Source organism: Lithobates pipiens, unplaced genomic scaffold (assembly GCF_037356315.1).
Source record: "Lithobates pipiens isolate NorthernLeopardFrog02 unplaced genomic scaffold, aLitPip1_a1.2 Scaffold_13, whole genome shotgun sequence".
NCBI lineage: Eukaryota > Metazoa > Chordata > Amphibia > Anura > Ranidae > Lithobates > Lithobates pipiens.
In genome coordinates this window covers 499,707,050-499,720,179 of record NW_027507718.1, presented here as the reverse complement: position 1 = coordinate 499,720,179, position 13,130 = coordinate 499,707,050, and the positions used below count along the sequence as shown (strand labels likewise).

At 44.0% G+C, this 13,130-nt stretch overlaps 1 protein-coding gene across 1 annotated transcript in view; it reads left to right on the top strand.

The window, feature by feature from the left end:
• SUCLG1 (succinate-CoA ligase GDP/ADP-forming subunit alpha) overlaps positions 1-9,624 on the top strand; it is an 83,780-nt gene extending 74,156 nt beyond the window's left edge. The window contains exons 8-9 of the mRNA XM_077478020.1: positions 778-966; positions 9,382-9,624. Coding sequence (XP_077334146.1) covers positions 778-966; positions 9,382-9,408 — 216 coding nt within the window. The 3' untranslated portion in view covers positions 9,409-9,624. The remainder of the gene's footprint in view (positions 1-777; positions 967-9,381) is intronic.
• The last annotated feature ends 3,506 nt before the right edge of the window (positions 9,625-13,130 follow it).

Here is a 13,130-nt window from a genome sequence, read left to right as displayed (position 1 = left end):
CGAACGGTCACCAAAAAATCCTCATAGGGGACTTTTTGTCCTCCTAGGTGATGGGGGGGGGGGGGATGAAAAAGTTAAGTTTAAAAAAAAAAAAAAAAAAAAAAAAATTTGCACCACATTTTTTTTTATTTTCAAGCCCATGCACACACGTACATACATGTTTCCCAGGCTCATTAAAATGCTGGAATCGCACCGAATGAGGTAGAAACTCCATGTGCAAGGGGCTTTACAATGTTGCTAATATGCTTGATGAATGTCCCCCATTGTATTTTCTTTGCTTGTGCACTGCATTACTTAACGTTTTAAATCCCAACTCCAGGCAAATAATAATGATCCCTTACAATGGGACTGAACCCGCACTGCAGGGGTTTCGTTGCTCAATATGTCCAGGGGAGAGTAGAAACCGTTTTATTTACCTGATCATTCGCTCCCCCAGCAGGCAGCGCCACCCCACAATCGAGCAGTAGACTGTCCCTCGTCCTCTCATTCAGTGCAGGGCAATAGACTTTGCTTTTGGTTTTGATGACGTCAGGACTGTACACCGGTGGAGCACGGGGGTGCAGACACTGTGGGGATTGGTTCAGCAGCAGGAAGTAGGTAAGTATATCTCCTTTTATTGTTCCCCTAGACATAAATGAGTTATTAACCCCTGCAAGGGATCCTTTTTTTTTTTTTTTTTTTTTTTTTGTCTGGAGTTGAGCTTTAGAGATCACATGTACAAGTATATCTAAAACCTATTTTTTTTTTTTTTTTTTTTTTTTTACTCTTTATCAACAGGGTTCGAATGCCAAGCCGGTGGTGTCTTTCATTGCCGGTCTCACAGCCCCACCAGGTAGGAGAATGGGACACGCGGGAGCCATTATCGCAGGTGGCAAAGGTGGCGCCAAGGAGAAAATCGCAGCTTTGCAGAGAGCCGGAGTGGTTGTCAGTATGTCTCCTGCCCAGCTTGGTAGCACCATGCACAAGGTAAGAAACACAGATGTGAAAACTTTGCTAAAATTACACCGCCAACCGCAGAGCAGAAATGCTAAGCAGCTGTCGAGTGTCTTTGATTGTTGAATTGCGGGCTGTTTCCTGCACCTCAGCTGCTCTTAATTGTCGCAAACGATCGTGGCTGGCGCACGGAAATATTTTTCCCTGTTACTTCCCCTTCACCTGCAGACTCTTTAAAAGCCATAAGAACACTCAGGCATATACTGCACAGCCCCTCTTTAAGCCCTTCTCAAAAAAGCGATGTGAGCCAAGCGTAATTGTGAGGAATTAAAATGGCTTTTGGCACAGTGGCAAGCAAATGGCAAAAAAATATCTGTATTGCACCACAGCTGTCAGGAAATGGTGTACGGTCACGCTGCTTCGCAAACCTTCATTCAGGAAAGCTGGAGGTATTTCAGAGCTAAAAGCCGACTCACTTTTTTTTTCTTTAACCACTTGAGTACCAGTCTGTCATATGCCTTCATTACCATTATTAAGTGTTGTGATAGTTTGACTGAGAATTGCTCCATCATGCAACACTGTACCCAAATTAAGTTTTTTATCTTGGTTCATAGTGTTCAATATTGAGTTGGTCCATCCTTTTGCCGCTATAACAGCTTGAACTCTTCTGGGAAGGCTGTGCACAAGGTTTAGGAGTGTGTCTATGGGAATGTTTGACCATTCTTCCAGAAGGGCATTTGTGAGGTCAGGCACTGATGTGGACGAGACCTCACAAATGCTCTTCTGGAAGAATGGTCAAACATCCCCATAGACACACTCCTAAACATTGTGCACAGCCTTCCCAGAGGAGTTGAAGCTGTTATAGCGGCAAAGGGTGGACCAACTCAATATTGAAACCTATGGACTAAGACTGAGATGCCATAAAAGTTCATGTATGTGTAAAGGCAGGTGTCCCAATACTTTTTTGACAATCTAGTGTATTTTTGATGGTGTTTAACAAATTCAAAACTGAGACCATTCTGATATTTCTCACATGCATGTTAAAAATCAGCATTATTTTTTTTTTTTTTTTTTTTTTTTACTTGGAACCCCCAAATGATTTAGATTTTCTGAAAGTCCATGGAGAATAAATTGGTGGGTGTTGCGATGCCACGTAATATTTGCACAGCCATTTTCATGCAAATTTTCAGGAAATAAATACACTATAATGAATGCTAGTACACACCAACACAATATTACACCCAATTTTTGGATAAAATATAAAAGATGTTGCACCTTGCTCACATATGTGGAATGGCGACAAACTACGGTACCCTAAAAATCACCCCAAGCAATGCTTTAAAAGCCTTTACAGGTTACCAGTTTAGCTATAGGCTGGCCAAAGACAGTTCAAATCTCAGCCGGTTCCTAATTCGAGCTCTGTGTGTGTGTGTGTGGGCAGGCTGAATGTAATCGATCAATCAACTTGGGTATAGCCAGCCTGCCGGATTCACTTGGGATTATCGCTAGCGGCTGCTAGCTATAATTGCCATCTTCTGGCCGGGGCGGCTTCACTCGCAGGGGGAATTGCCCTGTCAGCACTGTCTGTGTTGATGGAACAAGTGTGAAAATTGCAGGAAAGACATTTGCACCTGCATTACACAGGAGATCTGGTGATAAAGTTATTGCTCTTTTGTGTTCTTCCAGCTACTGCAGTGCTGTACTCACTGGTGTACCTAAATCCACTATTAATCGACTACAATATCTGTAAAATTACGCAACCAGAATCCTGACTAGGCCTGGTACAAGTGATCATATTACTCCTATCCTGGAGTCCTTGCCCCGGCTACCTGTCAAGTTTTGCATAGACTTTAGACTCTTGCTCTATTATAAGGCTCTTCATGGCTTGTAACCCCATTATCTGTCTGATCATTTATCAACTTACCCCCCCCCCCCCCCCCTCACCTTCTAACCTCCGCTCCTCAAATTCTTGTCTTCTGTGTGTCCCCCCTCTACTCACCTACACTTAATGGGAGACCGAGCTTTCTCCTGCTATACTCAAACTCTGGAATTCACTTCCAGAGTCCTTCTGTAAACTCATTCAAATCAAGTCTAATGGCTTTTTTCCTTAGACAAGCTTTTACATAATTGTCCCTTTTTTTTTCTTTTGTTTTATCCTATGTATTTCTTTGTAAAGTGCTTTGAGAAGCTACCTTTTTAAAGGCACTATATAAAATACATTTTATTATAAATTGAAAGTGGAAAGGACACCAGCCCTACCCAATGCGTTTCATCAGGAGTGGCGCCATGATGGCGCAACCCGCCTCTTTTATGCCTTCAGCATGCGTTAACCCATTAATCAAGATCCAATAAACTCTCTTCCCATTCTATTGCCAGATTGCCTTAATATTTAACCACTTGCCGCCCAACATATAGCAAAATTACGTCGGCAAAGTGGTTGCGATATCCTGACTGGACGTCATATGACGTTAGGATATCAAGCCGCTGCGCGCCCCCGGGGGCGCTTTGCAGCGATCCTTGTTGCGGCGTGTAATTCTGACACACCGCAACTCCAATTTATGTAAAGAGTCTGTGATGGACTCTTTACCACATGATCAGCTGTGTTAATTCACGGCTGATCATGATGTAAACAGGAAGAGCCGTTGATCTGTCTTTTCTCACTGGTGCCTGACAGATGCGAGTAGAGGAGAGCCGATCGGCTGCTGACAGGGGGATCTGTGCTGATTGTTTATCAGCACAGCCTCCCCTTGGATGCCTGCCCCAGACCACCAGGGAAAGGCCAATCGGTGCCCAGGCAGCTGTCAATCAGTGCTAATGAAAAATGCCTGCCAGTGCCACCAGTGGTGCCTATCAGTGAAATCTATCAGTGCCACCCATAAGTACCCAATAGTGCAGCCTTTCAGTGTCCACCAGTGCCACCTATGAGGGCCCATCAGTGCCGCATATCGGTGCTGCCCATCGTCCGTGCCCTATTGGTGCCACCTCATTGGTGCTGCCTTATCAGTGCCCATCAGTGAAGGAGAAAACTTATTTACAAAATTTTATAACAGAACCAGTCGTTTAGCAAAAAATAAAAACCGCAGAGGTGATCCAATACCACCAGACAAAAGCTCTATTTGTGGGAACAAAATTATAAAAATTTAGTTTGGGTACAGTGTAGCAATTGTCATTTAAAACGTGAAATCGCTGACAGCTGAAAATTGGCCTGGGCAGGAAGATGCGAAAGTGCCCGGTATTGAAGTGGTTAATAACATTACTCGTGGACTCTCCAATTTTCCAAATTCTTCCAACTTTCAAACTCCCTTGCATCATATGCAAACTGGGTGCATGCAATTGGTGGTTACTAGCCGTGGCAACCTGGGAGTTTAGAACGCTGTGTGCAGAACCAGCTTGCGCAAAACAATAGTGGGTGGGGGACCTGTTCAGCATGCCAAACCGCATTTCAATCAGAGGAAACCGTAATATTCAGGCCTCCTCCCCATTGCCAGCATGCTGTGCGGTGTTGCTTGCAGACAGGGCAGCCATCAGAAATTTTGGGCCCGACCCCCAACATTCTCCGAAAATGTGTGATCTCCTCATGTTTCCTTCTCCTCTCTTTAGCTATTATGCCCGGGGGGCCGGGGACGGGGTGGATGGGTGCCGGTGAAAATGTGCGATCTTCTCATGTTTTCTCCTCCTTAAGCAGGGGGGCCGACCGCCGGGCCCCTTACATGTGTAATGCCTGTACCCCCGCGATGGCGGCCCTGCTTGCAGACACATCCGGCATGAAGGTGACAGTGCTGCCACGTGTCAGGAAGCATCCGTGTCACCCTCTAACAGGAACTTACAGCAGAGAAAGAAAATTTGTTAACTTTTGTATTCTGAAAAACCTTTATTTCTAAATATTGCCTGTAGTTCTGTTTTAATAAAGTCTGATTGTCTGATGCGTTTGGAATGTATTTTCTAGGTGATCCTTAGTATAGTTAGTTATTTTTTACCGCACAGAAGTCCCTTTTATCCCCCCGCCACCCAACTTAAAATGGAACTATAGAAAAAAAAAACATTTTTTTTTTTCCCACTCTACTTGCATCCTAAGAAAAAAAAATAAAAAAGTGTGGGCTAGACCTTTTTGCTTCAGCTGGTCTGTAGGGAGATATACACTGATCAGCCATAACTGTATGACCACCCACCTAATATAAAGTAGGTCCCTGTTTTGCTATCAAAAAATTCCTGACCTGGTGAAGCATGGACTCCACTAGACCTCGGAAGATATGCTGTGGCATCTGGCACCAAGCTCTGTCAGTAGCAGATCCTTTTAAGGCGGGGTTCACACCTAATACCAATGAGGCTCACAGGAGTGGTCCGTTGCGTCCCTTTTCTCCGTTTTTTCAGGGACGAATCAAGCCCAAATGTTTGCCTGAATTTGGACCCTAAACGTAGCTAAAGACGCGCAGAACTCCTGTGCAATTCACTCCGCTGCCGCCCCAAAAATATGTGAACCGGCTCCAATGAGGAACCAGTCACAATCCCCTGTCATGCGAATTGGATTTGGAGAAACCCCCACCTCCAATTCGCACTAGTATTAACCCAGCCAATGGCTGGATTCACGCCTATGCATTTTTTTAGTGCTTTTTGCATTTTTCAGATTTGCACTAACATGGTTTTCCTGTGGAACACGTTCTGTAGTGCAAATCTGCAAAATGCAAAAAACACTAAAAATGCGTAAGTGTGAATCCAGCCTAAGTCTTGTAAGTTGTCAGGTGGGGGTCTCTATAATTGGGCTTGTTTTTCCAGCACATCCCACAGATGGGAGTAAGATGTGGAGATTTTGTAGGCCAAGTCAACATCCTAAATTTTGTTTTGTTCCTCAAACCATTCTTGAATCATTTTTGCAGTGTGGCGGGGCACATTATCCTACTGAAATGAAAGAGCCTACTGCCATCAGGGAATACAGTTTTCAGGAAGGGGGGTGTATTTGGTCACAAACAATGTTTTTAGGTAGGTGGTACATGTCATAAATGGCAGGATGGAAGATTTTCCAGCAGAACATTGCCCAAAGCATCACGCTGCCTCCACTGGCTTGCCTTCCTCCCATACTGCATCCTCGTGACCTCTCTCTTCCCTAGGTAATATCCACATGATGTAAAAGAAAATGTAATTCATCAGACCAGGCCACCTTCTTCCATTGCACTTCCATTGTCGTCCAGTTTTGATGCCCATTGTAAGCGCTTTTGGTTGTGGACTCGGGTCAGCATGGGCACCCTGACTGCTCTGCAGCTACACACCCCATACACATACATTTTTTTTCCTGCTTTCAATACATCAACTTCAGGGACAACTTGTTTACTTCCGTACTAAAATATCCCACTTTCAGTTGCCATTGCACCCAGATACGGGGGGGGGGAGTATTTGAACCCCTGCTGATTTTGTACATTTGCCCACTGACAAAGAAATGATCAGTCTATAATTTTAATGGTAGGTTTATTTTAACAGTGAGAGACAGAAGAACAAAATATCCAGAAAAACACATTCAGTTATAAATTGATTGCATTTTAATGAGTGAAATAATTATTTGACCCCTTCGCAAAACATGACTCAGTACTTGGTGGCAAAACCCTTGTTGACAATCGGAGGTCAGATGTTTCTTGTAGTTGACCACCAGGTTTGCACACATCTCAGGAGAGATTTTTTCCCGCTCCTCTTTGTAGATCCTCTCCAAGTCATTAAAGTGTTTGTATACCCTTTTTTGTAACTACCTACAGGAAAGCCTATAATAAGGCTTGCCTGTAGGTAAAAAATATCTCCTAAACCTGTACGGTTTAGGAGATATTCCCCTCGGTATGCGCCGCTGACTAAAGCGGCGCATGCGCACGAGGGGATTCTCGGCCTGAAAATCCGGCAGTGGCCGGCGGCCGGAAAGAAATCTGCGCGCATGCGCGGGAGTGACGATATCGCGGCTCCGGCCACTCACAGCGCCGGAGCCACGATACCCGGAAGAAACGCAGAGGGAGCATGTCAGCTCCCTCGGCGTGGATCGTGCCAGATGTCGGGGCCTCGTTCTAAGGTAAGTATTTCATAATGAGCTAGTATGCGGTGCATACTAGCTCATTATGCCTTTTGCTTTGCAGGTGTTAAAAAAAAAAAAAAAAAAAAAAGGCGGGTTTACTACCGCTTTAAGGGTTTGAGGCTGACGTTTGGTAACTCGAACCTTCCGGCCCCTCCACATATTTTCTATGGGATTAAGGTCTGGAGACTGGCTAGGCCACTCCAGGACCTTAATGTGCTTCTTCTTGAGCCACTCATTTGTTGCCTTGACCGTGTGTTTTGGGTCATTGTCATGCTGGAATACCCATCCACGACCCATGTTCAGTGCCCTGGCTGAGGGTAGGAGGTTCTCGCCCAAGATTTGATGGTACATGGCCCCACCCATCATCCCTTTGATGCAATAAAGTTGTCCTCTCCCCTTAGCAGAAAAACACCCCCAGTGCATAATGTTTCCACCTCCAAGTTTGATGATGGAGATGGTGTTCTTGGGGTCATAGGCAGCATTCCCCCTCCTCCAAACACGGCGAGTTGGGTTGATGCCAAAGAGCTTGATTTTGGTCTCATCTGACAACAACACTTTCACTCTGTTCTCCTCTGAATCATTTCAGATGTTCTTTACCAAACTTCAGACGTCCTGTATATGTGCTTTCTTAAGCAGGGGGACCTTGCGGGTGCTGCAGAATGTCAGTCCTTCACAGCGTAGTGTGTTACCAATTGTTTTCTTGGTGACTATGGTCCCAACTGCCTTGAGATTGACAAGATTCTCCTGTGTAGTTCTGATTGCTTCTGTGGACAGGTCTTTTATACAGGTAACAAGAAGTGATTAGGAGCACTCCCTTTAAGAGTGCTCCTAATCTCAGCTTGTTACTTGTATAGAAGACACCTGGGAGCCAGAATTCTTTCTGATTGATAGGAGATCAAATACTTATTTAGTTTTTCTGGCTATTTTTGCTCTGTCTCTCATTGTTAAAATAATCCTACTAATTATAGACTGATCATTTTTGTCCATTGGCAAATGTACAAAATCAGCAGGGGATCAAATACTTTTTTTTTTTTTTTTCCTTCCCTGTAATCCAGTCTTATTCACTCAACCTGTCAGTGGTCCTAAAGTTATGACTGATCGGTGTATGTGTGCTTGTTAAGTGTGGTGGTGATCATTACATTGCAAGCTAATGTGTATAGCTTTATATACTCTGTAAAAAATATGGTGCTATAAAATTAAAGGAAATTAAATACCGACAAGCCTGTAATGAGATGGCTAGAGCAGTGGTCTCCAAACTGCTGACCTTTGCTTGCTTTTATTCAGCCCTTGGGCTCTATTTCATTCACTGATTCCAGCATTGGGGCACAACCCCCTCCCGGTGGCCCCAGCTATGGGGCACAACCCCCTCCCGGTGGCCCCAGCTATGGGGCACAACCCCCTCCCGGTGGCCCCAGCTATGGGGAACAACCCCCAACCCGGTGGCCCCAACGTTGGGGCACAACTCTCCGGTGACCCCAGATATGGGGCACAACCAGAGGACCAGTGGCCCCAAGGTTGGGGCACACTCTCCGGTGACCCCAGATATGGGGCACAACCAGAGGACCAGTGGCCCCAACAATGGGGCACAACTCCCTCCCTTCCCAGTGGCCCAAACGACGGGATATTATTTTTCTGGACCTTTTCTTCTCCCATTGGCTACAGTCTGGCTCCCCCTAAAGTCCGAAGGCTAGTAAACTGGCCCTGTGTTTAGAAAGTTTGGAGACCACAGAGCTAGAGGGTGCTCAACTTTTTGTCTTCCTCTTACTGTGTTCTAATTTCAGTGCAATGTAATGATAAATAAGCAAAGTAAGTGATATGCCTAAGATATCAAGAAGAGCCCTATGTTGCTCTACATATACCAGACAAGAGGACCACTTATTTGGAGGGGGAAGGTCATTGTTTCTCACAGAGGGCAGGGTGATATTTGGCTTAGTACAACTTTCTTTACGTTATATCTTTTTAAAAAGAGGAATTCTTGCATCATGTTGCTGCAGTGCTGCATAATGATAAATTCGGAGTGTAATTCCATTTTCCGTGCACTTGATGGCAGCAGAGCACTGTTATTCCAAAAGTCTGCCTATGACAGGCAGATTGAGGGCCAATTTGTATGGTTTTGTATAGTACGCTGTGGATGTCTCATGCGCTAATTTAAGCAAGGTGTGATTTACTGAGGTTATGGGCACCAAATCTGCAACTCCACGCAAATAGCCAAGCACTTGTTCAGAGTAGTGCACACGTCCTTCACCTCTCGATATATTATACGTGTCCAAGAAAAGCTTTTGATGCATTTGTTTCATCCCTCTCCCCACGCTGCATAAAGAATTACCAGGTGTTAATGTGAAGGTTCTGTTTCGTCAAATCCTGTTTCATGTCGGTAACATATAATATTTATCTCCCCTTAGGAATTCGAAAAGAGGAAAATGCTGTAAGTGAAGGAAAGGAGAACGCTAATAGTGGCAAAGAGCACGTCCACCTTTTTTTGTTTCGTCCAGATATCGTCTTTCAACACCACCGTCTTGCACAGCCAATGTAAAGCCATAACTGTTATTTTCTGTAACCCAGACCTGGAGGTTAAGATGGATGGAAATGTTAGACTTGTATGAGCCTTCTAAGATGAATAAAATTTCCATTTATTTTGGATCCTATATTGAGTGTTCTTATTACAGTTGTGACCATTGCATTATGATTTGCTGCACTCTGAAGAAGACTTAGAGAGAGACACTCACAATTTCTAGTCTACTGCTGTAGAAGTGGCTACCAAACCTCATGCAGACCAAAAGTATTACAGCAGCTGCTTAGATTAGGAACTTATGAGCTTATAATGGTCATAAGAGGCTTTACAAAACTTCTGCAGACCATAAATCAGGGGTAGCCAACATTCAGCACTCCAGCTATAGTGAAACTACAAATCCCATCATGCCTCTGGCATTCACAGGAATGACTCCCAGAGGCAGAGTCTTGCAATGCCTCTTGGGACTTGTAGTTCATCAATGCCCGGACTGCTGAATGTTACCTACTCCAGCCATAGATAACAGAAGGTCTGGTTAGATTGGGGACTTACAAGCTCATAATGGTCACAAGCGGCTTTATAAACCTTATGCAAACCATCAATATTAGATTAAGGGGTTAAAGTAGCTGTAAAGACTCAAAGGTATCTCTGCATTAAGGTAAACTTTTCCAGCCTACCCCCCCAAATACTCGCCTAAAACCAATCTTGATCCAGCACTGCTCTCTCCCTTCCTACTGGATTCAATAAGAGCAGCTGGTGCCATTAGTTCCTCAATCAAATCTAGTGACTGAGCCAAGCCGCACTGTGCGTGTCAATAGATGCGCAGAATTCAGCTCTCCAGCAAGTCCACATGAGTCTCCACAGATACCAGGGTGCCCCGACGAGGCTCCGTGGCTTACGCATGCATTTGCATATGTGTGCAGACTAATCCCCCTGCTTTTAACGCATACCGTTAGACAGGTTATTTGGTTGTCTGTGGGCTGGTGGTAAGTTGAGCTTGTTTTTTTTTTTTTTTTTCATTGGACTTCGCCTTGGCCTTGTTTGTACCTGTTAGCCTTCCAATGCTTCTTACTGAGATAGCCAGCTATAGATGGGAGCAAGTGGCATCTTTTTGTACCACACGAGTCTCCCCCTAGTACTCGAAGACCGGAGGAGCCAGGAGCGCCAGTAGGGGACCCCACAAGAGGAGGCTCAAGGCTGCTCTGCACAACCATTGCACAGAGCAGGTGAGTATAACCTCCTTTAGACACTGAGCACACCAAATCCTACTTTACTTGAAATCACACAATTTTACAGGCCACATGTCACTGCAACTTCAGGTGCAACTTGGCTGACATCTGTGCAATTTCATGCACATATATATATATATATATATATATATATATATATATATATATATATATATATATATATATATATATATATATATATATATATATATATATATATATATATATATATATATATATATATATATATATATATGCAAATTGCGACTGAATTTGGCAAAAATAGTGCAGGAACTTCTTTTATAAATTGGTGCAGCACCTCGAGGTTGGTGTTGCACCAAATTGGACGGTTCCATTGCCGACAATAGGGTGCAATGTGGACCTGTCAAATCACATGACAAGCCACACAGATGTGACTGGGGGGGGGGGTGGGCTTAATATCACTTTAACCACTTCGGTACCGGACACTTCCACCCCCTTCCTGCCCAGGCCATTTTTACGTTTTTTGCAGTGTCACACTTTGAATGACAATTGCTCAGTTATGCAACACTGTACCCATGATATTTTTATAAATGTTCTGAGACCGATAGAGCTTTCTTTTAGTGATATTTAATGACCACTGGGTTTGTTTGTTTTTTGCTATAGAATCAAAAAACAAAACAAAAAAAAAAAACATTTAAAAAAAACAAGTTTTTTTTCTTCATTCATTATACTATTTTACAAATCTTTCTTCATAGATTTAGGCCAAAATGGATTCTGCTACATCTCTTTGGTATAAAAAAATAACCCAAATCATTATTTTATTATTTAGCCTGTGTCCAGTTAGCCTACAAACTATATATTTGAGAATTTGATCAATCCTGATGTACTGACGGCCTATCATTTCTTGAGGCCCAAAAACTCCAGGACAGTACAGATATCCCCTAAATTGCCTTTTTGGAGAGTAGACAATCCAAGGTATTTAGTAAGAGGCATGGTGAGTTTTTAAAAAAAAAAAAAATTGTCACAATTTTTAAAAAATGAAGAAAAAATAAATGTTTATTTTTTTCGCACAGTTTTCATTTTAACAAGTTATATTACACACAACATAGGTATACTTCTAATTACACCCCAAAATACTTTCTCCTATGTCTTGTGAGTATGGGGATACCACATGTGAGACTTTTTTCTTTCACAATCTAGATGCATGGAGGGGCTCAAAATCCAAAGAGCACCTTTTGGGCTTTTAAGAAGCATAGATTAAGCATCCAATTTCCTGGCTACCTATTCAATTTTTGGAGGCCCTGGAGAATCAGGACAGTGAGAACATGCCCAAAACACATTCTGCTACTCCTGATTATGGCGATTACCATGTGCAAGACTTTCTCAAGGTTTAGACTGATTATAAAGTGGAGGTCCGTGCATTATGGGCGCCGCCACCCTATCCATGCGCCTGGCCCCTTTCATGGTGTCGCTGTCAGTGCCCATCTGTAGGGCTGTGCTTTATAACCTGACCTGTGAAGCTGATCTGTGTCGTCATGAGCTATATTATACACAATTTTATATAACGCCAACACTTTATGCAGTGTTTTACAATGTAGAGGAGGGACAGCACAATTACAGTCCAGTGCAATACAGACGGGACAGGAGGGCCCTGCTCGTAGCACTTACATTCTAAAGAGAGGGGGTGGTGGTACAAAAGGTGATAGATGGGGGTGACTCGGAGACAGTTGTTAGGTGGGTGTGGGATAGGCTTCCCTGAATAAGTGAGTTTTCAGGGATCTTCTAAAGGTGGACAGGTTAGGGGCTGGTTGGACATAATGGGGCAGGGAGTTCCAGGGGGTGGGAAGAGGCTCTGTAGAAGACCCTGAAGGCGAGCATGAGAGGTAACAAGGGAACTAGAGAGCAGGAGGTCCTCGGAGGAGCGTAGGGGACAATTTGCGTGATATCTGCAGATGAGGTTGGTGATGTTGCTGGGGCCATGTTGTGAATGGCTTTGTATGGTGTGGTTAGCATTTTGAATTTTATATGGTGGGGTAGGGGAAGCCAGTGAAGGGATTGGCAGAGAGGGGCAGCAGTCACTGATCGGTTAGTGACATGTATTAGTCTAGCAGCAGCATTCATATTAGACTGAAGGGGGATAGCATGCGTAAGGGTAGGCCATTAAGGAGGGAGAGATGCATTAGTCAAGGCGGGAAATAAGGGGTGAATAAGTTGCTTTGTGGTGTCAGTCGGAAAAGATTGAATTCTGGAGATGCTGCGGAGGTTAAGGCGGAAGGATTTAGCCAGTGATTGAAAGTGGGGGTAAAGTAGAGTTTAGAGTCCAGGATTACACCTAGCACCCTGGCATGTGTGGAGGGACCAATGGTTGTGCTGTTGATCTTGATGGTAAAGTCATGGGGGGGGGGGGGGGGCGGAAAGCCGCAAATATAAC